Source organism: Pinus tabuliformis, chromosome 9, assembly GCF_031772625.1.
Source record: "Pinus tabuliformis cultivar Carrire ecotype Pingquan chromosome 9, CPIR1, whole genome shotgun sequence".
NCBI classification, from domain to species: domain Eukaryota; kingdom Viridiplantae; phylum Streptophyta; class Pinopsida; order Pinales; family Pinaceae; genus Pinus; species Pinus tabuliformis.
This window is the reverse complement of record NC_142307.1, coordinates 309,688,806-309,715,509: the sequence shown is the minus strand read 5'-3', so window position 1 is coordinate 309,715,509 and position 26,704 is coordinate 309,688,806. Positions and strand designations below refer to the sequence as shown.

Sequence of the window (26,704 nt, the reverse complement as noted above, 5' to 3'; positions counted from 1 at the left end):
AATTGTGTTTAATCATTGAATCCATTATTTAATGTTTTCATTATTTGTACTCATGCTTATCCATTAAAATTACTTTTCTCATGTGCCCCACTTTTTATTTGTTTATACTTTGTTTCAAAAATTAAGTTAAAATTTTTTTATACACATTCACACATAAACATTAACAATATTTAGCCTCCTTTCATTGACATTAGAAATATAATCAGGCATTTAATGTACAAACACAAGTTAATTAATATGAAGATAAAAGGCTTTCAATCTCCCCTTAAAACATTGATGAAAAACACTCAAGGATTAAGAATATTAGAATTGAGATGCAATGTCTTGATTAAACTATTCGGGGATGGTAGGGAAAAATTCTCTCCAAAATATAAATATGGCTAAAAACGTTATTGTAACTGAAGGAAAATTTGGAATAATATAATAATAATATAAATATTGAGAATAAGAAGAAGTTAAATTACTACAAAATAATAATATCATAGAAGGTCAAAATTATCTTTTTGGTTTTAACTAGTCAGTAAAGAGAATAAATATTCTAAATATGAGACAAATTCCTATAAACTTTATAATTGAATGGGGTGTTGGACAAAAGCTAAAATGCATCAACATGGAGGAATTTTTAAGGGGTGTTGGACAAAAGCTAAAATGCATCAACATGGAGGAATTTTTAAAACATGTGAACTGAATTTATACAGAATGAGATAGAACTTTCTTTTGGATTTCCTAATCTAAAAAGACATTACTTATAATTTTCAAAACAATTATAATAACGTTGAACTCCATAACATGTTATCTGAAAAAAATTAAAAGGACTTAAAATTTTCATTTCCCAGAAGTATTTATCATTTATTTGATTATAAAAATAACATGATAAATTATTTTAATTAATTTAATTTACTAAATTTGATATCTTAAAATTTGTCTAAATGGATGTAGTCAACATCGATATATATATATATATATATATATATATATATATATATATATATATATTCTATGTGGTAATTAAAAGTAGGGTTGTTTTTTAATTTAATATGGATATCTTTCCCTTTTTTAAGATATTGGGTTTTAAATAACAATTATATTTTCTAATTAAAATAAAATAAAATATTTAACATTTAATATACTAAAACGCCAATTTTTTAATTAATTGTCATATAATTTTGAAAAAATTTAGCATAAATTTAAAATATATATTCTTTTTAATTGGGTGACCAAGGGGGTGGGATTTTATTTTTTATTTTGTTTTTAAAATATTATGAATTTTGATTTTGTTTCATTTTGATTTTATTAATTATACACATTTTATTTATTTTAAATATAAATTTATTGGTTTGTTTTGATTTTAGTTTTTTAGTTATTATTTTTGTTATAGTATCTTTACTCATTAATCAGCGATTGACTTTTATTTTATTTTATTTTATTTACTTATTTATGTATTTATTTGAGTATGTTACTTTTATTTGGTTAACTTGGATTGTTTGTTTCTTATTAATATTTACATTTTTCAATCTTTATATATATATATATATATATATATATTATTATTAAGGAATTTAGACTTCTGTGATCCATAACATTGTTTAGATAATCTTCGGCAAAATCACATAACCAATCTTTTGTCGACGCGTTTCGAACCAACCAGTGTGGTTCATCGTCAGGACAAGTTGAAGAACCAATCTGGCTAAGCTTGATTAAATAGAGGTGCAGATACTCCAACGGCTAATTTTGACCAATGACCCTAGTCAAATTAGTTAATATTTAAAAAAAAAAAAAAAAAAAAAATTAATAACGGAGTTAATTGAAAAATAAATAAATCTAATATTAAATATTAAGAGAATTCCTAGGTAATACCATATCTTAATAATCTAGTTATATTGGTCATTTCACATTTATTTATATTTGATATTATTCCAATATATTTTTCTAAAAAAGTAATAAACACTATTAGGTAATTGGTAATAATGGTAAGATAGATCTTTAGAATATATTATTTTTATCTATTATTTAAATATAATGGTCTGTTCAAATTTAAATTTAGTAAGTTATATATGTTTATTAAATAATCTACTTAATAATTTATAATTCCAACCAAATCATAATTATTCCTAGAATTTAGCTCCTTAAGGTAAATATCATATTATAGGGTTGTTAAAGTCCATAATCAAAGTGTAACTAATAATAATGGTATATCGTAAATATCTATTAAACAAATGGTCAAATATTCAGTATTAATTCAATATTTCAAGTTTAAATATATTAACACTAATAATATTGGTATATCATAATATACCCTTAAATATTCTATATTCATTAATAATCCATATATATATTTAAATATTAATTCTTCCAAAAATTAATTATTAGACATAAGTTAAAGGGAAACCCGATTCTAAAGATGTAAATAATAATGAAATATGGAAAAAATCAAATTTAATTATAAATTGCCCAATAGAATCAAAAACAAGTTAAGGTAATACACCAGGAAGCCCGAAACTAAAACAAAACCTATAATGACTTAAACACTCCATAATAATAGGACAAACCTGCCAAAAGAGAAATTAAAGGAGGATAGAAACCCTAAGACCTAACACAAAGGGGAATAATATCAAATATAAATAAATGTGAAATGACCAATATAACTAGATTATTAAGATATGGTATTACCTAGGAATTCTCTTAATATTTAATATTAGATTTATTTATTTTTAAATTAACTCCGTTATTAATTTTTTTTTTTTTTTTTTTTAAATATTAACTAATTTGACTAGGGTCATTGGTCAAAATTAGCCGTTGGAGTATCTGCACCTCTATTTAATCAAGCTTAGCCAGATTGGTTCTTCAACTTGTCCTGACAATGAACCACACTGGTTGGTTCGAAACGCGTCGACAAAAGATTGGTTATGTGATTTTGCCGAAGATTATCTAAACAATATTATTATTCTAAAACAAGTCGTTATATTCGCTGTTATAGGAATATTATTTGATCTTAATAATTATTATTAAAATATTAATTTTCATAAACTAGCTATTTTATGATCTTTTGGGCTTTACATCACCTTCTATTTAAACTTGTGCCATGATATGCATTTTCACCTGGTCCTGATGATGAACCACACTAGTTGGTTCGAAACACTTCAACAAATTTTTCTCATATGTGATTTCTACCAAAAAGACTCTTCTTAATGTAATATGGATAACAAAACGCTCAATTCAAAAATTACAAATTTATTCTTTTGATGTATTATAATTAATGTATATTCATTTTATTTAAAAGTGTTGAGAGATCAAACCATTAAATTAAAAAATATACTATAAAAATTTCAAAATTATGTTGTGTCTCGAAGCTTGATAAATTTAGAGTTGATATGGACCTATACTAGAGTAACTTGTTATTTTCTCACACACACACACACAGATATATATATATGTGTGTGTGTGTGTGTGTGTGTGTGTGCGCGCGCGCGCGTGCCAAGTAATCGATACAAGAGTCTCAAAAGTCTTTGCCCATTTTGCTAGCTTTCTTTTTGTTGGTGTTGGGCTTAAATCCCCTTGGATTAGGTGAACTCGCCTATATAGGTCAGTTCACTAGAGGTTTCGTCAACAAATATAGGGAGGAGCCTGATAAATTTAGCATTAAGATGAATCTACTATAGTGTAACTTGTTATTTCATTTTAATTCACATAATTATTTAAAAATATATAGGCCAAGTAATCAGTACAAGAGATTGTGTAGGATATTGAACTTAAAGAGATTGTGTGCAATACTGAACTTACGAAGTTGTGCCTGCCATATCAATTTCAATGTATGAACGATATAAAATCTTCACTTAGACTTTATATTTTGAGAGCCAACCATTTATGTTGCTTAAGTATTTGGGCATTTGTCTAGCTTTATTTTTGTAGGTGTTGGATTTGAATTCCTTTTGGTTAGAGACACTAATCTATATTCATGAATTCACTAGAGGTACTATCCACAAATATGGAGAGACATCCTTTGGGTTTTCTCATAAAATTTACTTAGTTTAGCAACAATATTTTAACAAAAATAAATAACCCTTGTATTTTATGTGAGTGTATCTTAAAAAAATATGTAAAAATGTGTTTTTTATAAGATGTGTTTTTTTTCTTATACAACTTGAGTGGGCCTAATGGTTAAGAGTGTGTGTTTCCTCTTAAAAGGTCGCAGGTTCAAAACAAGAGGGGGTAGAGTATGTATGCCTTTGAAGATTTAGTAATCAAATCGTTGCACGGAGGTGAGTCCCTTGTCCCACAAACAAGGGGGTCTCATACATTAATTGATAAAAATGGCAATGTTTGTATTAAAAAATAAAACCCACTAGTCAGCACTATGAAAGAGAGTCTAAACCAGGAGAGTCTAGCTCTGCAGAATGCTCTCCATTGTTCATGCACATTACACATTAAATAGAAAACATGGTTTTAGGGAAGTTAGAATAGCATCCTAAGAAATAGAAACTAATTCCTATTCTGAGGTTACGTGAACCAACTCTACCTATTCTAGGATATTCTCCATTATCTTCAACACTCCCCCTTAATGGAGAATGGGTTCACATATATGCCTAACATCTCCTTAAACATTTGAAACTTAAATTTTCCAAGAGGCTTAGTGAAAATGTCCACAACATTATCACATGTATTACAATATTCCAAATGAATTTCTTTGGATTTCACTTTCTCCCTGACAAAGTGGAATTGAGTATCAATATGTTTAGTGTTTTTTTGAAACACCGGATTATTGGCCAGGTTGATGAACTCTGATTGTCGCATCTGGTTGTTGTTGTGACTGTTTGTTCTTCCCCAACATCCTGGAGAAGTCTCTACAACCAAACCACCTCACACGTTGCTACACACACGGCTTGATACTCTGCTTCGGCTGAGGACAAGGAGACTATGTTCTGCTTCTTGCTGCTCCATGTGATCACCTCGGATCCAGGACTGAATGCATAACCTGTTATATATCTGTGATCATCTACATTTCCTGCCCAATCCGAATCTGCGAATCATGCCAATCTAACATCAGAAGAGTCCATGTAAATAATTCCATAATCTACAATACCTTGTAGATGCCTCAAAACATTCTTCATTGCATTCCAATGGCTTTCAAGTGGCTTAGACATAAATTGGCTTGACACACTGACCGCATAAGCCAAATCAGGTCTAGTGGTGGTTAGATAGATTAGACTCCCAACCAACTGTCTGTAAAGTGTTGCATCCGCTATTTTTGAGGCATCCTCACACTGCAATTTGATGTTCTGCTGCAATGGTACCGGTGCCGGCTTACACTGATCCATTCTAAACTTTTCTAACAAGCCTTTGACATACTTGGCTTGGGACATAAATGTTTGATGTGAATCTCTCCATATTTCAAGACCTAAACAATATCTGAGTTCACGAAGGTGCTTCATCTCAAACATCTATGACATCTGTTGCTTGATTTCATTAATTAGATATGTAGCATCACCTGTAATTATGAAATCATCTACATATAATGAAATCAACACTATGCATCTTTCATGGTGTAAAGATTAGGGTCATTCTTACTTCTATTAGAGCCAGCTTGTAGAAAAAATGAGTCAATTTTCTCATACCATGACCTGAGAGCTTGTTTTAGTCCATAAAGTGCTTTCTTCAATCTATAGACTAAATGTTCTTTTCCTTTCTGGACAAACCCTTCCAATTTCTCTAGATAAACCTCTTCTTTTAGTTCTCCATTCAAAAATGCAGACTTTACATCTAGTTGGTGCATCATCCAATGTTTCTTAGTAGTTAAAGCGATTAACATTTTGATGGTGTTCAATTTAGCTACAGGGATGAAGGTTTCTTCATAGTCTATCCCTTCTTTTTGTGTGTACCCCTTTGTTACCAACCTAGATTTTAGTTTTCTATGGTTCCATCTGCATTAATATTTGGTTTATATAACCATTTACAACCTATGGTTTGTTTTCCTCTAGGAAGTTCAACCAATTCCCAAGTGTTATTTCTCTTTATTGAATCATATTCCTGTTCCATGGCTATTTTCCATTCACTACTTTCATTTGCTTCTTTATAACTAGACGGTTCAACCACATTCATCATACTAGTTATAAAAGCATTTTCCCTATATCTTGCAAGCATTTGAGCTTTCCTACCTGATCTCTTGAGTGGTGGGGTGGTGGTTTCAAACCTTATTTGATCATCATTTACTTTTTCTTCCTCTTGCTACTGTTGTTGTTGTTATTGTTGTTGTTGTTGTTGTTGTTGCTGTTGTTGTTATTCATCCTCTGCCTTTGTCTGCTGCTGACCCTGACTATTCTCTGCTTCTTCTTCCTCAAAGTACGGAATGTCCCATCCATCATAGTGCTCATCAGATTCTTCATGATCCTGCTCATGGAATTTAACATCTCTACTAACAAAAATCTTGTGATTAGAGGGATTGAATAATCTGTATGCTTTATATGACGAACAATACCCTATAAAAGTACATTTGATGGCTTTTGAATCTAATGTTCTTATATCTTCCTTTGGGATGTGGGCAAATGGTTTAGATCCAAATATTATTAAGTGTTTTACTGCAAGTTTATATCCATATAATGCTTCAAAAGGAGTTTTAGACTCAAGACTTTTTGTAGGACTCCTATTTTTCAAATAAACCGCAGTATTCACTGCTTCAGCCCAAAAACCATTCGACGGATTTTTACCTTTCAACATACTTCTAGCACATTCCACCAGTGTTATGTTCTTTCTTTTTGTTACTCCATTCTGTTGTGGAGTATGGGGTACTATGAATTGCTGCAAAATTCCATGATCTTTACAATATTTGATAAGCTCATCCTTCCTGTATTCTCCCCCTTGATCAGAATGGAGAATTTTTATCTGTTTCCCTGTTTGTCTTTCAATCATATTTTTAAACTGCTTAAAGTATTCGAATGTATGACTCTTCTTACTTAAGAAATACACCCAAGAAAACTTTGTATAGTCATCAATAAACAATAGAAAATACAGTGCACCTCCTAATGATTTTGTCTGCATGGGTCCACAAAGGTCTGTGTGCACTAATTCTAGTATATCCCTCTGTTTCTTTTCTACTCTAACATGGAATTCTTCTCTATGCATTTTTCCTAAAGTACAGGCATCACAGTCATTATATACTTGCTTTAGCATAGGAAGATCTCTTACCATTTCCTTCTTTTGTAATAACAACAAATCATTGTAGTTGATGTGGTCGAATCTCTAATGCCAAAGATCTTTTGTAGTCAGGCTCGCTGCTGTCAATGCTTGAACCAGTGTAGGTCTCACATCCAACTTGTACAGGCATCCTGTTCGGATCCCTGTAGCAATTGTCTCCATGCCATCTAGCAGATCTTTAATGTAATAGTTAGATTTTAAAAATTCAACTTTCAAATCTTGATATGTAATCATAGATACAGAAATCAAGTTCTTTGTTATGCCAGGCACATACATAACATTATAAATTTGTTTGATATTACCATTAGGTAGAATGACAAAAACTTTCCCACACCCTTTGATTTGATGACTTCTGTCATCACCTAGGTAAATTTGTGCACCTTCGTTGATTTCTTTAAAATCCTCGAGCCAATGCTTATTCCCTATCATGTGTGTTGACGCTCCTGAATCTACATACCAGATGTCTGCATCAACATTTTCATCACGATCTGCCATGAACAATCTGAAATTTTGCACCTAATCACCATTCGCGAGATGACTTGCATGTCTTTTTGGCTTCTGTTATTCTTCATGATATTTCTTTTTCCTACATTCCCTGGAAATATGACCCAATTTTCCACAATAAAAACATTTAGTTTTAGAGTAGTTTTTATTGGGATGCATACCTTGAGTCTGATTTGGCCGTTTCTGTGAACTTGCTCTGTTTTGTTGTTGTGGACCTCCTTTCCCTTTGTAGAAGTTTTTCTTCACCATCAATGCAAGATCGGCACTCTGGGGCTTCAAAGTCGATCTCCTCTCTTCTTCCTGCATCAGTATACCTATCAGCTCTTCAAAATGCAGGATCTTCTCTCTGGCATTTATCCCAATGATGAACATTTGATAATCATCAATGACACCATTCATTGTAATGGTTACAAGATCTGTATCGTCAACTGTATGACCAATGTTTGCTAGTTTGTTCTTCAGATCCTTGATCCTTGCTACGAATGAAGCAATTGTTTCATTCTCCTCCATCTTCAGGGACAGGATCTTACTTCTGAGGAACAGAAGACGAATTGAATTCCTGATCTCGTAAAATTCCTTCATAATTCCCCAGATCTCGTTAGCTGACTTATCTTCTCTAATGTGTGGTATAATGCAGTCTTTCATTGACATCTTCAATAGTGTCCTTGCTCTACCTTCTCGCTTCTCCCAATCTGGGATCAATGCTGATCCGGCTGTGGGCCTCGGCTCATCCCCATTCGCGATCGTCCAACCACTCTGCACTTCTAGTAGATTCTGCATCTTGAATTTCCAATTTGCATAATTAGAACCATCGATCTTGTTATGCTCGTTCAAGCGTGCTTTAAACATATTGTTATTCACCTTGGCAATTTAGAAAAAAAATTCGACAGGTAAAAGATGTTAACTTTACCCCAGATCTGTGATAGAGACAGATCATTGTTCTTCAATGTTATTTGATCTTGTAGCACACCCGTAGATCACCATGGATTCCTTCTCAGCCTCCAGACAACCTTCTGTTGTCAGCTACAGCCTTATTCTTGGCTTCCCCTCGTAGCCACAGCCTTGTTGTTGGCTTCCACGATCATCGCAGATATGCTTGTCTTTTCTGCGATGTCGTCGTAGCTGTACACGTCTTTCCTGCGACGAAAAAGTTAAAAAATATGCGCGAAGGAGCTACAGTGCCCTTGTCGCAGAGGTACACTCAGAACCAACGACGATCTTGGAATCGTCGCAGTTATCCTCCTCACAACTGTGATGATCTCGGTTCAAAGAACCACCCACTAGCCAACTTATAGGTTCCTCAGCCCTGACGCTTTGATATCATGATAAAAATGGCAATGTTTGTATTAAAAAATAAAACCCACTGATCATCTCTAAGAAAGAGAGTCTGAACCGGGTGAGTCTGGCTCTGCAGAATGCTCTCCATTGTTCATGCACATTACACATTAACTAGAAAACATGGTTTTAGGGAAGTTAGAACAACATCCTAAGAAAGAAACTAATTCCTATCCTGAGGTTACGTGAACCAACTCTACCTATTCTAGGATATTCTCCATTATCTTCAACACTAATTTGGTGTCTCTTGTCCCACAAACAAGAGGGTCTCATAGACTAATTTGGTGTAAATGTTATTCTAGATAAATAAGAAAAACCTAATAAGCAAAATGAAGGGGCCCAAGGCATATTACAAGGCCTTGGGTGACCAATTAGATACACTTTTTACTTTGATTTATATATAATATTATATTTGAGCCACGAATATTACATCATCCTTATGTTACGTTAAACAATTTCTTTCTATTGAGAACACACATTTTGAACACCATAAAAATTATTGGACTATCTATTTAAGTACATATCTAATATGAGTTAAGAGGGATTAAATTTTTCAAGTGTAAAATTCTTTAGTGTAAAATACAATGTGTTATTTTTTATTGTTTAAATTGTATTTTTGAATGCTAAATAAAATATATATAGAACCAAATAAATGTTTTAACCATAAAACTTAATTTTTTCCACCCAAATTAAATATGTGTCAATATGCATTTGTATTAAAATCTTTTATAATAACCTATATTGAATATTTTGTTGTACAACATTAAATATTTTATTTTAACAATTTTTTTTTCATATATAAATATATATAGTTCATATGGACGTAAATTAATTAACATAGATTTTCAAATAGTTTATTAAAATATATATGTAGTTGATATAGACATAAATTAGTTAATATAGAATTTTAAATAGTTTATTAAAATATTTTTTGAAAATATAAAAATTAAATATCTTACTCACAAATTTTGTTTAATTCTAATTACTTTATAACATATTCAATTTTTTATTATAATAGAAATTATTTTTCAATTTATAACATAATTTTTATTTTAAAAATACACATAAGTAAACTTATACATCCCTCGTACTGGATTGTCCTCGTACTAAATTGTAAATTAACTCTATAGTTTAATAATAAAACAATAAAAAAAAAATCCCTGGATAAAACACCAAACATTTTATTATTCCATTATCATGAAGATACCTGAGAAATAAACATACGACGCATAAAATTAAAATAAGATGCCAAAATTTATCAGACTATCCAACAAAATAAGCACATACATCATCTGTTATTTAAATGACAGATCCTCATCCCAACCATCAGACAAATGGTTTTGCTGTCCTCACTGGTTCTGTCATACATGAAAGCAGACCTTCTTTCTATATATAATATTTTCAGATGGTTTTGCTGTCCTTACTGGCTCTTTCAGACATGAAAGCAGGCCCTGTCCCACTCTCTATATGTGGACACACTCTCAAAGGGTGATATATGTTGGTGAAGTCTCAGTTGGCAAATAAAGAAAACCATCATTCATAATGACCTGGCTCCGTTGTGGTGTTGCACTACAATACACACCACTGCTTACATCTGTATACTAATAAACCCTCAAGTATGTTCAGTCAGTCATGGACAGGAATCGAGTCTGGGTTCCAAGGCAAAGCCCAACAAATGGTAGTCACGTCTCATGGGGAAGAAAGGGTCAGACGGGAGCCATTGCCAAGTATTCTTGCACAGATCATGAACCAGGACATGCGGATTCCTGTGAGTTGTGATGTAGACATGACTTCCTAGACCAGAGCACACAAAGGGAGCATAGAATTGCAATGTTACAGAGAAATCTCTGCAGATTTCTGTGGGAACTCTTACAATCTCCACCCATTCCTTGTTAGGAATATCGAGTTCCCATATAATAATTCTTGGGATATTTGAATCGGTTTGATCTGTTGCTGGGCTGATCTGATCCATATTGGAGAGCCTCCCTATCATGAGAAGACGGCCATGACATTCTACAAGGGATGGCGATGATAGAGAAGAAGGCATCTGGACACTGAGCTCGGCCCAGCTCTCAGTTTCCAAGTCGAAAACCACGATACCATAAGGAAGTTCAGTGATGCAGTAGTAGAGGTGATTATTGCACCACACGCCTGGGTCGGTTCCGAACTTAGCCTCTGCCAATGGCTTCCCGCACATCTTCCATGAATTGGTAGCTGAATCGTACACTTCTGTAAACAGCTCGTAATTGTGAGGGGCTGATCTCATGGTGGGCAACCCACTTTCTCCGCTCACCATGATCTTGTACCAATTATTGTTGGATCCAGGGTATGTGATCATGGTCACTTTGTGGATAAGGCTCACTTGCAGCATCCTGGGCAGATTCCTCCGGGATCTTGTTATTGGGTTGCAGATTGACAGGTTCTTGCATTCTGAGACTTGATTCCCCAGACACAGTAGGCTTCCTGATACTGCCAATATTGATGTGCAAGGGGATAGTAGTGACCTTCCATTATTAGGGGGCCTGATGATGATGTGCCATTTATTCATGCCGGGATCATAGCAACATGATGGTCTTCCCATTGTACAGAGAATGAACCATGGCCTGGGACTGGAGACCTTCGCTAGGGCTGTTTGAAATCTTTTGGATTGAACGAGGGAATTCCATCTCTTGCACACACAACGAAGCCGAAGGATGCTTGTGAGAGGCAGGCACGAGAAAATCCTGTCCAGTATATCCTCTGGTAGACGACTCCATATATTTACTTCCTCGTCATTAATGGAATTCATGATACCACCATCACCATGATTATTAGTTCCAGAGTCACCAGCTGCTTGATTGGTCGTGATAGGCTTAGTATTATTGAGCCTTATTTTGCTCCAAGCCATGAAATCAGGGAGTATTCTATCCCACTCTGTCAACATCCTAACATTCACAAGATAAAAATTATAAACCTGTAATTCTTTTGCAGAAGAGAAATATCGGTACCGGTCCTCCTGGTAACTTGAAAAGCTCACCTGCTACAAATCCATGCAAGAAAAGATTAGAAACCATGCTCTGCTCTGTAATTCTCAGTTCATTCCTGTATGGGTTCTAACTGAGAATCCCTAAACTAGAAAACTTGCAGACTGCAAGAAAACCATGCTCTCTGATTCCTTAATGAAGGAGATCAAGAAAATCTTCTCTAGAATTCATTTATCCTAAATTCTTTTCTCTCTTCCGATTCTCCAAAATCCAAATCAAGAAAGAAAATCAACACTCACCCGTTATAATCTTAAACTTCTTTCATCAACCATGCTAAACCAAAAACTTTATTTCAGAGAATCTGTCAGCCCATGCCCATGCAGACAAAAATGAACATCCTGCTCTATAATTCCGATCTCTCTCTCTATCAATCTCAACTCTGAAACACAATTCCTATTCCTGATCAAGAAAGCTAAAATCAAGTCATTCTATCCAGAAAATTATATGGATTCCTAGCAAAACTGTAAAATCCCAAGAAGAATTCACGCATACCTCAAAGTGACCTTTACCTGGAATTAGATCTCATAATTCACATCTAGGAAACAAATAAAAATACCATGACACTCCTCCACAAATCAGAAATCAGAAATCCAGCCTACATAAATCGCAGGAAATTTTGTTTTGCAGAATTGCTCGAACTATCGATATAAATCAAGATCTGCTTGAAAAAAATTCAAGAGAGGAGCACTCATTGAAATCTAAAAAGGAAGGTTCATGAGTACTCCCCAGAATCCCAACGTACGGCGTGAAACCAAAAAGAAAAATTAGAAAACCCAGACGGGATCATCAGAAAACCGTGGGAGACGAAACCAGTGGCTCCCGATGACCAAGAATTCCTGGACACCTGAGCAAAATGCTTCGACAATAGCAAATCTAAGCCCCCGGAAATGATCCGATTATCTCTCTCGGTTATATCCGTAACTGCGATTCCTGGAAAAGAAAAAGCTTCGGCGACCAATGATCTCGTCCCCCACGTCCACATCCTCGACCTGCCCACAATTATAAGGCGACGAAGTACGGCACCCAAATCATTCAAAGTTGCTGCCATCGGAGGGCATCGTGACGTCAAGTACGGTGAATATCGTCCGTGAATTGACGTGACGTTTAGCCAATGTTAAGCAGTCGAGCCCACTAATTTGGATTTTCAAATCCTGATCTATCAACCAGTAATTCCAATAACCTACGTTGCGAGATCGACGTGGCGCCTCGTTGGCGGGCCTTCAATGATTGGAATAAAAATGGCCCGCTCTCGGGTGGACACGTGAGCGTACCTGCACGTGTAGGTCGCACACGAAACCAATGAAAACTCGTTTGGATGGGTTGTCGCCCGCTTATTGGATGGCAGTCACGTGACCCTCTCAATCTACTAAACTTGGTGGGATTATAATTTATTCAATTTAAGTAATAATTATCTTGTACTTCTTTGATTTTTTCGCGGAGTGTGGGTTTAGACTTTCGGGTATGGCGAAGATAATTTAGTGGTAATTGGGGGAGGAAACAGACACACCATGGAAAATGGGTGCCTAGGGGTTCATATTGTTACAACACTCACATTGATTTGCACTCAGTGGGTCTCACTAGTAGATAACTAATAATGGTGACAAAGGAAGACCCTGGCAGGGTCACTTTTCTGGCCTTCAAACTGATGTGGATGGTGGGCCCTAAGAGCCTTATCTATGGAGTGTTTTCTTCTGGTGGAATACGTTAATATGTTTATGTGATAAGGATGTGCACCTTTGAGTATTTGACTTTAGAAACATTTTAGCCTATCATATTAAGCTCATGTATAATCTTTTCCACATCACCTGTCCCCTTGATTCCTGAAAGGCTCCATGAATCACTCAAGAGTTATTATCCTTTCCATTGTCCAATGGAAACAATTCACCAGTGCTTACTATTAAAAATCTTATGTATTTTTTGGAAGTTATGATATTTTATGCTATTTTCATTGGGGAATCACCAGTTATTACTATTAAAAATCTTATGTATTTTTTTGGAAGTTATGATATTTTATGCCATTTTCATTGGGGAATTATGATATTTTAATTTTAATAATGAAAAGAGAAATTTCGGTTTGATTTTTGTTCAGTAGTTCAAAATTAGTTAAATACAATGAGAAGAGAAATTAGTATGTTTTTCTAAACTTTCGTAAGAATAATTTTATAATAATAATAATAGAAGAGGGTATCAATTATTATTAACATTGTGAATCATTATAATAAGTATTTAAATTTATTTTTATATAAAAATAGTAAATTCAACATTTTTATTTAACTTTTTTCCCCTGGGAAAAAGTCGTAATTTCTATTAAAGTTAAGAAATTACATTTTGTATATGCCGAAGCATTCATATAAGGCAGCAGTGCCTAACAAGATCAGTCTGTAGTACTAGATAAACAAAAATAAAGCAGGTTGTCTCCTCGCAGGGAGCAGTCCAAAACTGTACACTAACAGTGTTCAAAATAAGAGTCCATTGCTCTACGCAGAGAGCCATATATATGCTGTTATATCGAAGAAAAAGTGTTGTATTGTACTAGACATAGAGAGATATATACAGCTATAGACAACAAAAAACAAGTGAAAGATCTGTAAGTGGGCTTTTATAGCCCATTATCCATCCGATCATCAAAGGGTCGATGATAATGCTGATAGTATGACCCTTCGATTTCCTCCTGTATCTGCCAATTTTCTCCTTGTCTGTGCGCTGCCTCTTTGGAGAGTTGATCTGCAATGGTGTTTTGTTCCCTGTAGATGTGACGACAAGCAAATGATTCAAAAGAAGTAGTCAGTCTCTTTGCCTCATCTAATATATGTCTCAATGAAAATGCATGACAATGAGATGCATCAGTCAGCCAATTGCAAACTATTTTAGAGTCACCAAACAGCTGGAGATGTCTACATTGTTTTTGTATGGCAAAGTGAATGATATGCTTGGCAGTGCATAGTTCAGCATAGTTATTAGTGCCTCTGCCTAAGAAGATTTGAATTTTATAGCTGTGTGAATCATTGAGATATAGAACTGCTCCTCCTCCACAGCCCACATCTTGTGCTGAACCATCAAAAAAAGCCCATGGTTTGGACTTGTCAATATCCAATTGTCTAATGATGCGAACAGGGCCTGTGGATTCATCATCTGGTATCATGTTATAATCTGCAATGGTATGGAGAAGGATAGTGGGCCAATGGGGGGCTCTAAGATTGAAGATAGCCTGATTCCGGGCAATCCAGACTGCCCAGCATGCGAGTAGCGGGATATTGATGGCCTTCCCCGAGTGTTCATGATTCCAGTTCTCCCATGCATCCATTAAGCTATGGCCATGCCAATTTTTCAGTTGCGGGAGGTGGGAAGTGAGGGCATGCCAAAATTGTAAAGTGATGTTGCAACTTAAAAATAGGTGTACAGTGCTTTCTTCCTCCTGGTGACAGAGCTGGCAGCAGAATGGTCCGTGGAAGGATCTCTTCATAAGATTAGTGCCCGTAGGTACTTTATCAAAGAGAATGTTCCACATAAGCAGTCGAGTACGCGGGGCTGATTTGAGCTTCCATAATGCTTTCCATGAGGGATGGATAATTTGAGGCTTATGAGTCTCCATGAGTTTTAGATAGCCAAGCTTCGGGATATATGCTCCATGTTTTGCAAAAGCCCAAATGATTTCATCAAGACCTTCAGTAAGCCTGATATGAGCTTGAGTGAGCGCATCCGTGTACTCTGCCCATTCATTATGCCACTGTGCCGGAATATCTAAAGCTTGTGCACTGGTCCAGGCCTGATGGAGAAAAGAGGAGTTAACTTGGTCGCCAATATGCATGATGTAGATGATACCTCTGTCATTAAGATGTCCAATGAGGCCATTAGAGAGTCTGTGAGTGTTTCCACATCTGACCCATGGGTCCAGTCCTATTCGGACCGCATTACCTGCTTTGATGCGCCAAGTTAATCCTTCTCGTAATAAAGGTAAAGTACCGATGACAGCTTTCCATATGATGGATATGTTATGATTTGTTCCATGTTGACTGCATATCCAATCCAACACATTCAGGGGCTTGATGTACTTTGCATATGCTACCCTGGTCCAAAGTCCATCAGTGGTAAGGAGTTGCCATCCAAGTTTTGCAGCCAGAGCCCTAGAGAAAAGGTCGAGCCTTTTGATACCCCAACCCCCCCAGCGTTTGGGTTTAGCAATGGTGTCCCATTTTACCCAGGCAAAAATTCTGCCTGGTTGGTGGCCCTTCCATAGAAATTTACTGCATATATGCTGTAACCTGTTGAGTATGCCCTTAGGAATCCATGTGAGAGCCATCCAGTATACTGGAGTGGCTTCAATCACTGCTTTAATAAGTATCAGTCTGCCAGCTCGAGAGAGGTATCGGTGGTACCAAACTTGGAGTCTCTTTTCCACCTTGGCTATAAGCCATAACCAGTCAGCAATTCTATATCCGTTAGGTTTCAGTCTGAAACCAAGATATTTTATACCATCTGACAAAGTCAAGTTGTTAAATGGGAATTGCTGATTAGCATAAGCTATTTCATGTATAGAACAGCCAAAAGTAGTGATGGTGGATTTATTGTCATTAATATTCATACCAGTAGCTTGCTGAAAGAGTAGAAAAGAATTATGGAGTATAGTGGAGTCTCCAATACTGCCATTCAAAAAAATTAGGATATCATCGAAAAATAATAGGTGAGTGAGGAAAAGATTGTCTGCAAGTTTAATACCAGATAATTGTTGTCTGTCCCGTGCAGATGATATAACTCTACTCAACCCTTCCATAATGAGTAAAAACAGCAGAGGGGAGAGTGGACATCCCTGTCTGAGACCCCTCTCTGAAGTGAAAAACGAAGTAGCTTCCCCATTTAGTAATACACTGTAGGATAAATCAGTGATACAGCTCATGGTCCATTTGATGAAGTCATAGGGGAAACCCAGGTGAGTGAGCAGCAGCCGTAAGTAAAGCCAGTTAGTTCTGTCAAAAGCCTTGGACAGATCCACCTTAAGGATCATTCCTTTTTGTTTCTTAGTTTGTAGGGTGTGCATGAGCTCTTGGGTAGTGGCAATGGCCTCGTGGATCTGTCTATGGTGCAGGAATGCAAATTGTACAGCGGATATATGATGTGATAGAATGGGCTTAAGACGATTAGCAATGGTCTTAGCTATAATCTTGTAGAGGCAGTTGCAGAGTGATATAGGACGGAAGTCATCGAAAGTGCTCGGGGAATTCGATTAGGGGATGAGAGATATGAAGGTGGATTTAATGGCTGAGGATATTCGACCTCTTCTTCTGCTGTCTTCAACAATTTCCAGGAGGTCATTACCCAAGAGATCCAAAAACGCAAGGTAAAATTCAATGGTCCATCCATCTGGTCCAGGGCTCTTATCTTTTTTGAACCATTTCAGAGCAGCCTCCAATTCTGCCATGGTCACTTCCTTCTGTAGTTCCTCCGCATCTTCTTGTTCAATGTATCTGGGGAAGAGCTCAGCCACTCTCATGATTTCCAAGATATTGGCTTCTACAGGAGCCTTATAAATGCCTCTAAAATGTTCTGTGGCCAGTCTGGCCAGATTCCGCTGAGAGGAGACAATGTCCCCTTGATCGTTCTTTAATTCCCAGATAGTGTTTATGACTTTGCGGCCATTTTCAAACTTGTGATAAAATTTAGTATTTTCATCTCCTTCGGAGAGCCAAATAGCTCTGCTCCTAAGTCTCCAGCTTTCTTCCCTTTCCTTCAGTATTTGTGAGCGCTTTGCAATAAGAGAGGTGTAATACTCCTTGCTTTCAGGGGAGAGGAAAGTCCCATTTGATGATTCTTCAAATTCTACAATGACCCTTTCAGCCTCTTTTAATGTCTGATTATCCTGAATGCGTTTGTGGTGTGCCCAGTTCTTGGTGATCTGTTTGAGTTCTGTAAGTTTCCTTACGAAGCCCACTGAGATGTCCTCTCCTTCTCTGATGGCATTGGATTGCCAGAAGTTATGTACCAATTGAATGTAGGAGGGATCTTGTAACCAAGAGGCATTAAATTTGTAAGGGCTCTTGATCTTATGGTTTAGGTCTTCAGCTTCTAAGAAGATTGGCCGATGATCTGAGATGCCTCCCGATCCAACCCATTGACGAACTCTGGGGAGATCGTTAACCAAGGATTCCTTGATAAGGAATCTGTCAAGTCTCCTTGCAAGGTTTTGGTCTCCGCTTCTGTTATTTGACCATGTATATTGGAGCTTAGCAGACGGTATATCCACCCAGTGATGATCCTCTAGAAGGCTGGAGATAGTATCTGTGAGGGAATCGACCTGGGCTGAGTGCCCCCATGACTCACTATATCCGAGCGAGAAGTTGAAATCTCCTCCAAGTATAATGTTGTCTGCTTGGAAGAGTTATGATTCAAGTAAGGACCTCCAATAATTGGCACGGTATGCACATGGGCCATAAACATTGATAATCCGGATGTCTCTTACAGCAGAGTGAGCACTAATGTCAAGTCCTATAAACCCTCTTCCTCCAAAAATATTCTTGATCTCCGTAGCTCTGTTATTTACCCCAATGGCCAGTCCCCCAGATCGTCCAGACGCATCCAGTGCATGGAAGGTCCAGGAAGGGAGCCAGGTAGAGAGAATGTGGATGAGGGGTTCGGCCTGACAGAGGGTCTCTTGTAGAAAAATAAAGTCCATCTGAGATGATAAGAGCAATCTCCTAAGTGCTAGTTTTTTGGCTAAACTAGCAAACCCCCGGCAATTGAAGGAGAGAAACTTCATGAGGGGAAGGGGGATGGGCCATTCCTCGCTCTAAGGGCCCGGAAAATAGTCTGCTGTCGCCCGAGGGCGACTTCTTCATCAGCAGTGTGCCTTGCCTTGGATATGCGAGAGGGTCTGCCGCGGGAATTCTTGAGGGACATAGGCATGCTAGTCAGGTCAAGTCCAACAGCATCCGGTCCTCTGTCCTTCAGACGGGGGCGGAGGGAGTAGCGGGGGGGGGGGGGGGACTGAGACGAATGTAATGATAGGGTGGCCAGAGTCGAAGTGATTCTTGATGGAGGAGCCACAGGTGAAGGGAGAGGAAGGGAGCAGATGAGTGAGGTGTGATTGAGAAAATTCAGTGGAGGGGATGCAGAGGATGCAGAGGATAAATTAGCATGGATAGATGCAGAGTCAATGTATTCATGTGATGATATGCCCAATGACATGCATGAAGGAGGAGATGACGGAGTATGGATAGAAAACTTACCCGGTTGCTCCAAGTCCTCTTGATCAGTCGATGGCTGCACATGAGCTGGCGAGGCCGGAGGTGGATCAGAGGGATCCACAGCAATGTCAGATGTCTCGGTGCTCCGTGGTTCCTCCGCGATCTGAGGGCGATCCTGTTCCCCGGAGGGCTGGGTAGGATGCGTCTCAGAGGGTTTGTCCTGCGGCTGTGGAACTGCATCCTCCGTGCCATTCGATACTGATTTCTTGAGGAGTGGGCAATCTCTGTATAGATGGCCCACTTGGTGGCATCTGCGGCACCTATATGGGACGCCTTCATAATCTATGATTTTCTTGCGCTCAGTATCCCTCCACTGTATGGTAATATATTCCAGCAGTCCACCTCTCGTGTCCAGGTTGATGAGTATCCTGGCATAGGCCATCATACCCGTCTGCTGATAGGATTTGTCATAGCCCATATATCCGCCGATGGCATTACCGATCCTCTTGAATATGTCCTCTGACCAATACTGGAGTGGAAGCCCTGGAAGTCGAATCCATACCGGTCCGATGCCAATCTGCTCAGTCTCAGGGTCAAATAATGGAGTTCATCTCTTTAGTAACACCGGGGCATGGTCAAAGTGCCAATAAGATGACAAAACCCAGTTGGTGTGATCAGCACGTGCGAAACGCAGTGCGAACCAGCCCCGCACGAAGGTCTGCACAAATGGGATATCCACCAGATGGTGGCCCCAAACTTCCACTGCCCATGTCTTCAAGCATGCTGCCGAGTAACTTCGGCCCCTGATGCGCCCAACCAAAACACGATCTGCAAAATCCATGGCCTCACCCCAGCGGATGTCTTCTTCCAATCTGAGAAAAACGTCCTCCTCTTTCGATTTGAAGCACTTGTATTTCCGTTTGGGGCCCCGTGGAGGGGGATTGCTATGGGGGCGTCCTGAGGGAGGGGAGTTTGCTTGCTGCGATGCCAGGATTCGGGGTGAATGTGAGGGGCCGTGAAAGCCTGAAGACGGTGGGTGGCCTGAGAGCGGAGGTACGACAGTGAAGCAACCGGAAGTATGACCGATGGAGACAGGGATGCCGTTAGAGGGACCGGGGAGGGAGGGGTTTAGTTGATGGAGGGGTAATGAGCCCGCTACCGGAGGGAGAGAACCAGGGTTAGGGTTAATGCAGCTTGAAACAAACCCTAGGGTTGCCGGAGAGTGCGGGGGTGTGGAGAGAGCAGGCCAAGTCGGCGGGTCGTCCGGGAGGACTACAGGGTTATGCGAATGCGGTTCACTAAACGGAAACGGCGGAAATTGTTCAGGTAAGTCCGAGCTGTACATACCTCCAGATGTGTCAAGTGGGGTGCGCCAGATGGAGACCCCTTCCAATGGGTCCGCGGAATAATCGACGGCCTCAATATCCTCCATTGCCAGCTGCTCCTTGGATCTGCTAACACCTCAGAACGGAGAGAAAACCCCGGGAGATAATGACAGTTGCAGTTAGAAACGGTCCGTGCAGCTGTTGGTATTCCGTCACAGGGCTTCGGTTGTCGCGGTTCGATGCTCAGCTCTCCGAGAAGTCTACCAGCGAGTAAACTGCAGATCTCCGCGGTTAAGGTGAAACGGTGACAGAGAAAGGCGGGCGCGAGAACGGAGGGTTCGAGCAGTAACTGCAGAAATCGAAACCCTAACCTAAGCCCTTGCGTAACCTAGTTCGCCCGATCGCCATCCTTCACATTTTTATTTAACTTATTTTGCTATAAAGTTTAAATAATTTAAAAATATAAAATTATGTTCAACTCATTTTAATTTGAAGAATCAATTTTTGTGGGTGTAATTTTTTTTTAAATGTTACACTTTAAAATATTTGCATTTCAAAAGATTTAATCTTATTCAAACATAATAAAACTAAAATTAAGATGATTTTACATTAATTCACTCATATAATATAGAGTCTACTTGTCATATATATATATATATATGATATGTAGAATCTATATTTTGAAGTAAAAAAAATTATCAATTATTAAATATTTGACATTAAATATTTTATTTTATAATTGATATTCAAATATTTTTAAGGTGTATGTTGAAATATTTTTTTGTTATTAATATTTTTTAAATGTTATATGAATTTCATGTTAAATGTTTTTACAAATCTCTTTATATTTAATAGTAAACCATTAAAATCCTCAATGAGTTTGGACGAATAGAGGCAAGAGGATCTCAGAGAGGGTGCCCACCACCTCACTGACTCCCACAGTGATTAAGGGGGGGGATGGCATGGCACACCTCCACCATGCACAGGCGTGTGCCAGTTAAACTCAATTTAATGTGCATGGCTGCTAAATTTCTAATCTACATTTTGTCTAAGGTAATGCTACAAAGGGGGATTCAGTTTTTCTTTGGGTGGCTGGTACTTTGGCCATACACCCTTGCATTATATAAGGGCTTCTTTCTATATTGATTTTGGTCAGTTTTGAAGGAGTTTGGGACAAACATTAGGGACAAAGAGCATCCTAGGAGTCGAAGTTTAAGGAAAAGGCATGCTCTGGCTTCTAGTGCATATTATTTGAGATTTAGGTATATGTGTCTCTCTACATCCTGACTCCAAATAGGTTCAGGACAGATTGTTTTAGTAGTTTTCCTTTGCACAACAGAAATTTAGCGTAGCTTTCTTCCAAATTCTCAACTTAGGCATAACATAATGTGGAGTTCCTATCTGGTCTAGTCCCAATTACTAGTTGTTGTTTTGTCCAGTTGGTTTATTTGGGATTTTTGGCCCTTCTCTAGTAGCATTAGATGTTATGGTGCTCAAGGTTACGAAGAACAAGGCTTAATATTTTCTGTTTGGGGCCTGCTTTCATTACTATTGTTGGAGAGGTGTAGCTTGAGAAGGAAGCTATTGGCTTTTGTTTATCCGACTTGGACTCTCCACCCTGTTTATTGTCTGAAGGGTTTTGTGTTTCATCTCTTGTGGTCTAGCTTGGCTATTCAATATTCGCTCTTCATTTGGGATCTCATCATGTTGTATTAGTACAATTTTCTAGGGTGTGTTGTATTAGTAGAGAAGTTTAGTATTTTGGTCCACATGGAAGGTCCTACCCCTTCAACTTGCTTGTAACCTTCCCATGTCTAGGCCTTATTTCTCCTTAGGGATGTTTATGATGCCACGTCAGTGTGACATAGTGAATTCAGGGGGTCAATGAGAGAGGGAAATCAAGTCGGCATCACTTGGAGGATTTTGGTCAGGGTGAGGCCATATATCCTAACCCAGTCCACTGATCTAGCCTTCACGAGTTTGATCCTAGTCAAGAAAACCTTGGCTTTCAAATCAAATTCATTAATAGGGTTTTGGAACAACTTTACAAAGATATGCATGATGATCAAAATGTGATCATCTCCTTCATGAATGACCTCTAAAGAAACTAGCGGCACATGTAGGATAGATTAGTGAGTCGAAAAATGGGACAATAACATCTTCAATAAAAGTTGGATTGCTTGGAAGGTCGATTGGCTCACATGGAAAAACATGTTCACTACAAGTTTTGGCCTCCACTATCACCTGGTTCACGATCGAAGAATCCTGCTCCACTAACATCCTTTGATTCATAATGGCTCTTGGTTGTGTATTGATTTTGTTGGTATTTTTGTGTTATGTTGATCCAGGAACATCTGAACTTCTGAGTCATTTTAAAAAAATCAAGGATTTTTAGAGATAAAGCTCCAAAAGGCACTTCAACATTTAAAAAGAATTCTAATTCCTTCTTTCCAAATAATCTTATATTCTTTAATTATTGGAGAAAGTATTCATAATTATATTATTAGAAAAGTTGTGGATAGGAAATATTTTGTCCATTAGGGAAAAGCTAATTTACCTTGAAAAGAATGAGAGATTTATGGAATAAATCATTAGATCTTTATTGAATAAATTGGGAGTGATTTATTGATGTGGAAAATTATACTTTTCTTGTAACTTTGTATTTAATCATTGTAAGCCTACGAGAAAAGAAAATGGCCAAATGAATGTGAAATCAGGCCATAGAGAGTGAATAGAGAGAAACAATGTTTCTAAGTATTTGCATGTACATGATTTGTTGAATGAAAGTGATTGAAAGAATCCTTATGCTCATGATTGTCTCTGTGTATTTGTGAATGAAGAATTCTAACATCTATGTGTAATATGGAATTAAGCAGAGTTTCAGTTCTATGTGAATATTGAAACTGATAATAGATTGAGTTTAAACTTTATGATTAATGAATGGTACCAATCCAATGAGAGATTAGAGACAATTTCAGTGCTAGAATAATTTTGTGCATGTTAGATGATTCTCCATGTATTACAATTGAAGGTTCTGTAATAGAGTATGTGAGTTGATAGCATGAGTGCTAAATTAATTCTCAATGTGTTAAAACGATATTGTAAGAAGCAGGTGTCTAAATTAGAATTGGTTGACTGGAAGAATGTTGTAACAACCCCGGGTTGATTTTCCATGTAAATAAATTAAACCAAGGTCATGGGACACATATTCCAAGCTAAATGCAGTGGAAAAACATTATAGTGTGCATCACTTGTGGTTTATTATTGGCTATGGAAATTGGCATTGGCATTGGCAAAGGAAATAAGGTCACAAACAGAAATTAATCAAAGAATAAAGGAAAATAAGAGAAAAGGAAGATGAAGAGACAAGAAAATGCATGCAAGGGAAAATGAAGGAAATTGAATGAAAAGAAAAGGAACAAGAAACAAAATGAGAGGGAGAACATTACATGCCTCTCTTAGTTACTCTTGATTATTTCTTGGTTACCCTTGGAGCATTCTAGTATCACTTGGACATTAAGGCATTCTCACTTGAGTTTGGACAAAGAGAGAGCACTTGGGCAGAAGCAAGCAAAGGAAATTGGGGAAGCAAAGAAGAAGGTGGGAAAATTAGCTAAATTAGGAGAAAATTGCAGGTAATAGGTTGCATGTGTGATTTCCTTGTTGACATTTGAATGCATATTACATGGATTTGGTTATTTGGTTACTTTGTTATCATTGGCATGGGATTTGCTTGGATTGGCAATGGTTTCAACCTTTCCTTTTCATTTCCTGGATAACCACTATGTAGTGGATTCCCTATTTTGATTAAGCTTTAGACGACTCGTAGATTTTGGATCCCGGTGAAGTGGTCTTAGGAAAATTTCCAAGGGTTGAGGGTAGAGATGGAAATTCTCTTGGAACTCTTTATGGCTGGGTGGAGACAAGAAAAATTCCTCTGGGTATGGTGAAAAAAGTTAGAGGAATCGAGACTTGTTTGGTTTTGGTGATTTATGAACCGATTTAGGTGAAATCATTATGGTTGAGGCTTGAGGTGGTTTAGCCTATGAAATCCCTTGTTGGTTTTGTTTTGGTTTATCCCATGTGATATCACATTCATGCTTGGAATATGGCATATGGGTGATTGGTTGAAAGAGAGATTCAGTTCTATTGTAACCTATTTTGTATTTTTACATTTTATTTTTGTTGAAAAAGAAAATTAAGATATATATATATATATATATATATATATATATATATATATATATATATATATATATATATATCTATATATATATATATATATATATATATATATATATATATATATATATATATATATATATATATATATATATATATATATATATAGAAAAATAAAAATAGAAAAAAATAAAAAGGGATATAAAAAATAGAAGAATAAAAAATTAAATAAAATAAAATCCCATGCAATAGGCGCGCTAATCTAAATGCCCCTGTATATCATTAATTAGTTGTTAATTTGTATAAACATTAATTAGTGGATAATTAAATATTTTATAAAGGGTGATTTGACCCTTTTGTCTTATATTGTAATAATCACACTATTGTGGACCATTGGGATGTTCCCTGCCCAAATCAATGACCGAGGTAACATTTCGAACCCCCGCCGCCGCCACCCCCACCCCCCCCCACCACCCCCCCACCCTCCCCGCTTCCAATGTTTAACAAAGGGTGGGGGCTCCGAAAAGTTAAATTCCAAAAACTTCTATCGCCAACGTGTTGTTCCAACAATCACTTCGAGCCCCCCCTCTCCAAAACCACAAACCATCCACCCCCCAAAAACCACCGATCAATAAATTCCACTCCCACCAAATAATTAATTGCCACTTTGCTTCCACCATCTGTCCAATTCCTATTTTTTCCATGAAATAGACCATCATCTGATCATTCTACCATGACCATTTCACTGCCAGTAAAATCTCCCCCTCTTGTCAACGGTTATCATTCAAAAGGCTTAATCCCTCATGCAATAAATAAAACACATACATTTTTACCCATTTATTTCGCTTATTTCATCTAGCAACTCCATGCATAGGTCCATTACAATCTACATCAAAGAAAGAGCACTCATCACTGCCCCAACCAACCAAGCACCTGGTAAAATGACATTCCTTGATCTAATAACATATTCAGCATGTCTTCTTCTAAAGGAAAATCTAAATTAGTTGCAGAAAACCCAATGTTGCCCCCTGTTGTAGACTTAGACAAATTACCCTTAATTGACCAGCAGTACAAGATTTCAGAAACCCAATGTGAGTTTGAACTTTATGAACCTCATAATGGGGCTAAACAAAAATTCTCAGATGATGACGATGAATTGAGCATATCGGACTCCTTCCTACCTCAATTCATTCTCCCTCAGACTCATTCCTTTCTCAAATTTGTAGCGTGGTGTCATTTTAGGTATATTCTGAGTCAAAGAGCCATTATTGCCCAAAAAAATGATATTCTATTTACAATATCCCCTGAGTCAATATGCCAAATTATTCAGGTTAAACCTTCCACCTATCTACATCCTTTTTTGTAGATTCTCTCATGGAAATCTATATCAAATTGACTTTCCCTCAAAGCTAAACTTTTTGAGATATTTTTACGTGAAAATGTAGAATTACCAAGAACAAATCCTCCATACCCTTCCTCAATGTTTCCAGAGATGACTAAATAGGTTGTTTCAATGGTTTCTTGTCTATTAGGTTATCCAACTGATCAGTGGGTTGATGAAATTATTCTAGGATTTCTATCAGTGTTTTCAATAGGTGAAAAACCATCACTTATCTTCAATTACAGTCAATTTCTGGCAGAAGCTATCCATGATCAATTTTTGAAGTTTTCTACTAAAGGAGCCTTTAAATACACATCAGTTCTTGTATACTTGTTCATATTTTATCAAGCAGATAAATTTCAGTTTCCATTACAGAAGTTAGATGAACAGGGAAATCCTCAATCTGTAATTCATTGGACTTCCTTGGTAAGGAAGAACACCAATGAATTTTATTTCAATGATTATACAAATCAATTTCTATATATGGTTTCATGCTTGCTCAGTAGTGATGTTGTTCCTAGGATTTCACCTGAAATCAAAAGAATTCTTCACCTCAGTGAGAAGACAAAAACTGGAGATTGGTATCTA

The 26,704-nt window shown here is 37.1% G+C and overlaps 2 protein-coding genes across 11 annotated transcripts; both read right to left on the bottom strand.

Moving 5' to 3' along the window:
- Window positions 1-10,257: 10,257 nt before the first annotated feature.
- Window positions 10,258-13,012, bottom strand: LOC149148462 (F-box/kelch-repeat protein At3g61590-like). 10 transcript variants are annotated; one of them, XM_089441017.1, is made up of 3 exons: window positions 12,543-13,012; window positions 12,290-12,449; window positions 10,258-12,046 (listed from the first exon to the last, which is right to left on the bottom strand). In XM_089441017.1, exon 3 carries the CDS (start codon window positions 11,948-11,950, stop codon window positions 10,658-10,660), a length of 1,293 nt encoding a protein of 430 aa, XP_089297143.1. In that variant the 5' UTR covers window positions 11,951-12,046; window positions 12,290-12,449; window positions 12,543-13,012; the 3' UTR covers window positions 10,258-10,657. The 10 variants fall into 10 exon arrangements, with proteins under 10 accessions (XP_089297143.1, XP_089297144.1, XP_089297147.1 ...); XM_089441018.1 differs by having other exon boundaries at window positions 12,290-12,429; XM_089441021.1 differs by having other exon boundaries at window positions 12,290-12,351.
- On the bottom strand, window positions 12,947-19,706 carry LOC149148461 (uncharacterized). The gene is made up of 4 exons (XM_089442186.1): window positions 19,271-19,706; window positions 17,438-18,410; window positions 15,091-16,690; window positions 12,947-13,039 (listed from the first exon to the last, which is right to left on the bottom strand). The coding sequence occupies exons 1-4, from the start codon at window positions 19,704-19,706 to the stop codon at window positions 12,947-12,949; spliced, it is 3,102 nt and encodes a 1,033-aa protein (XP_089298312.1).
- Between the last annotated feature and the right edge of the window lie 6,998 nt (window positions 19,707-26,704).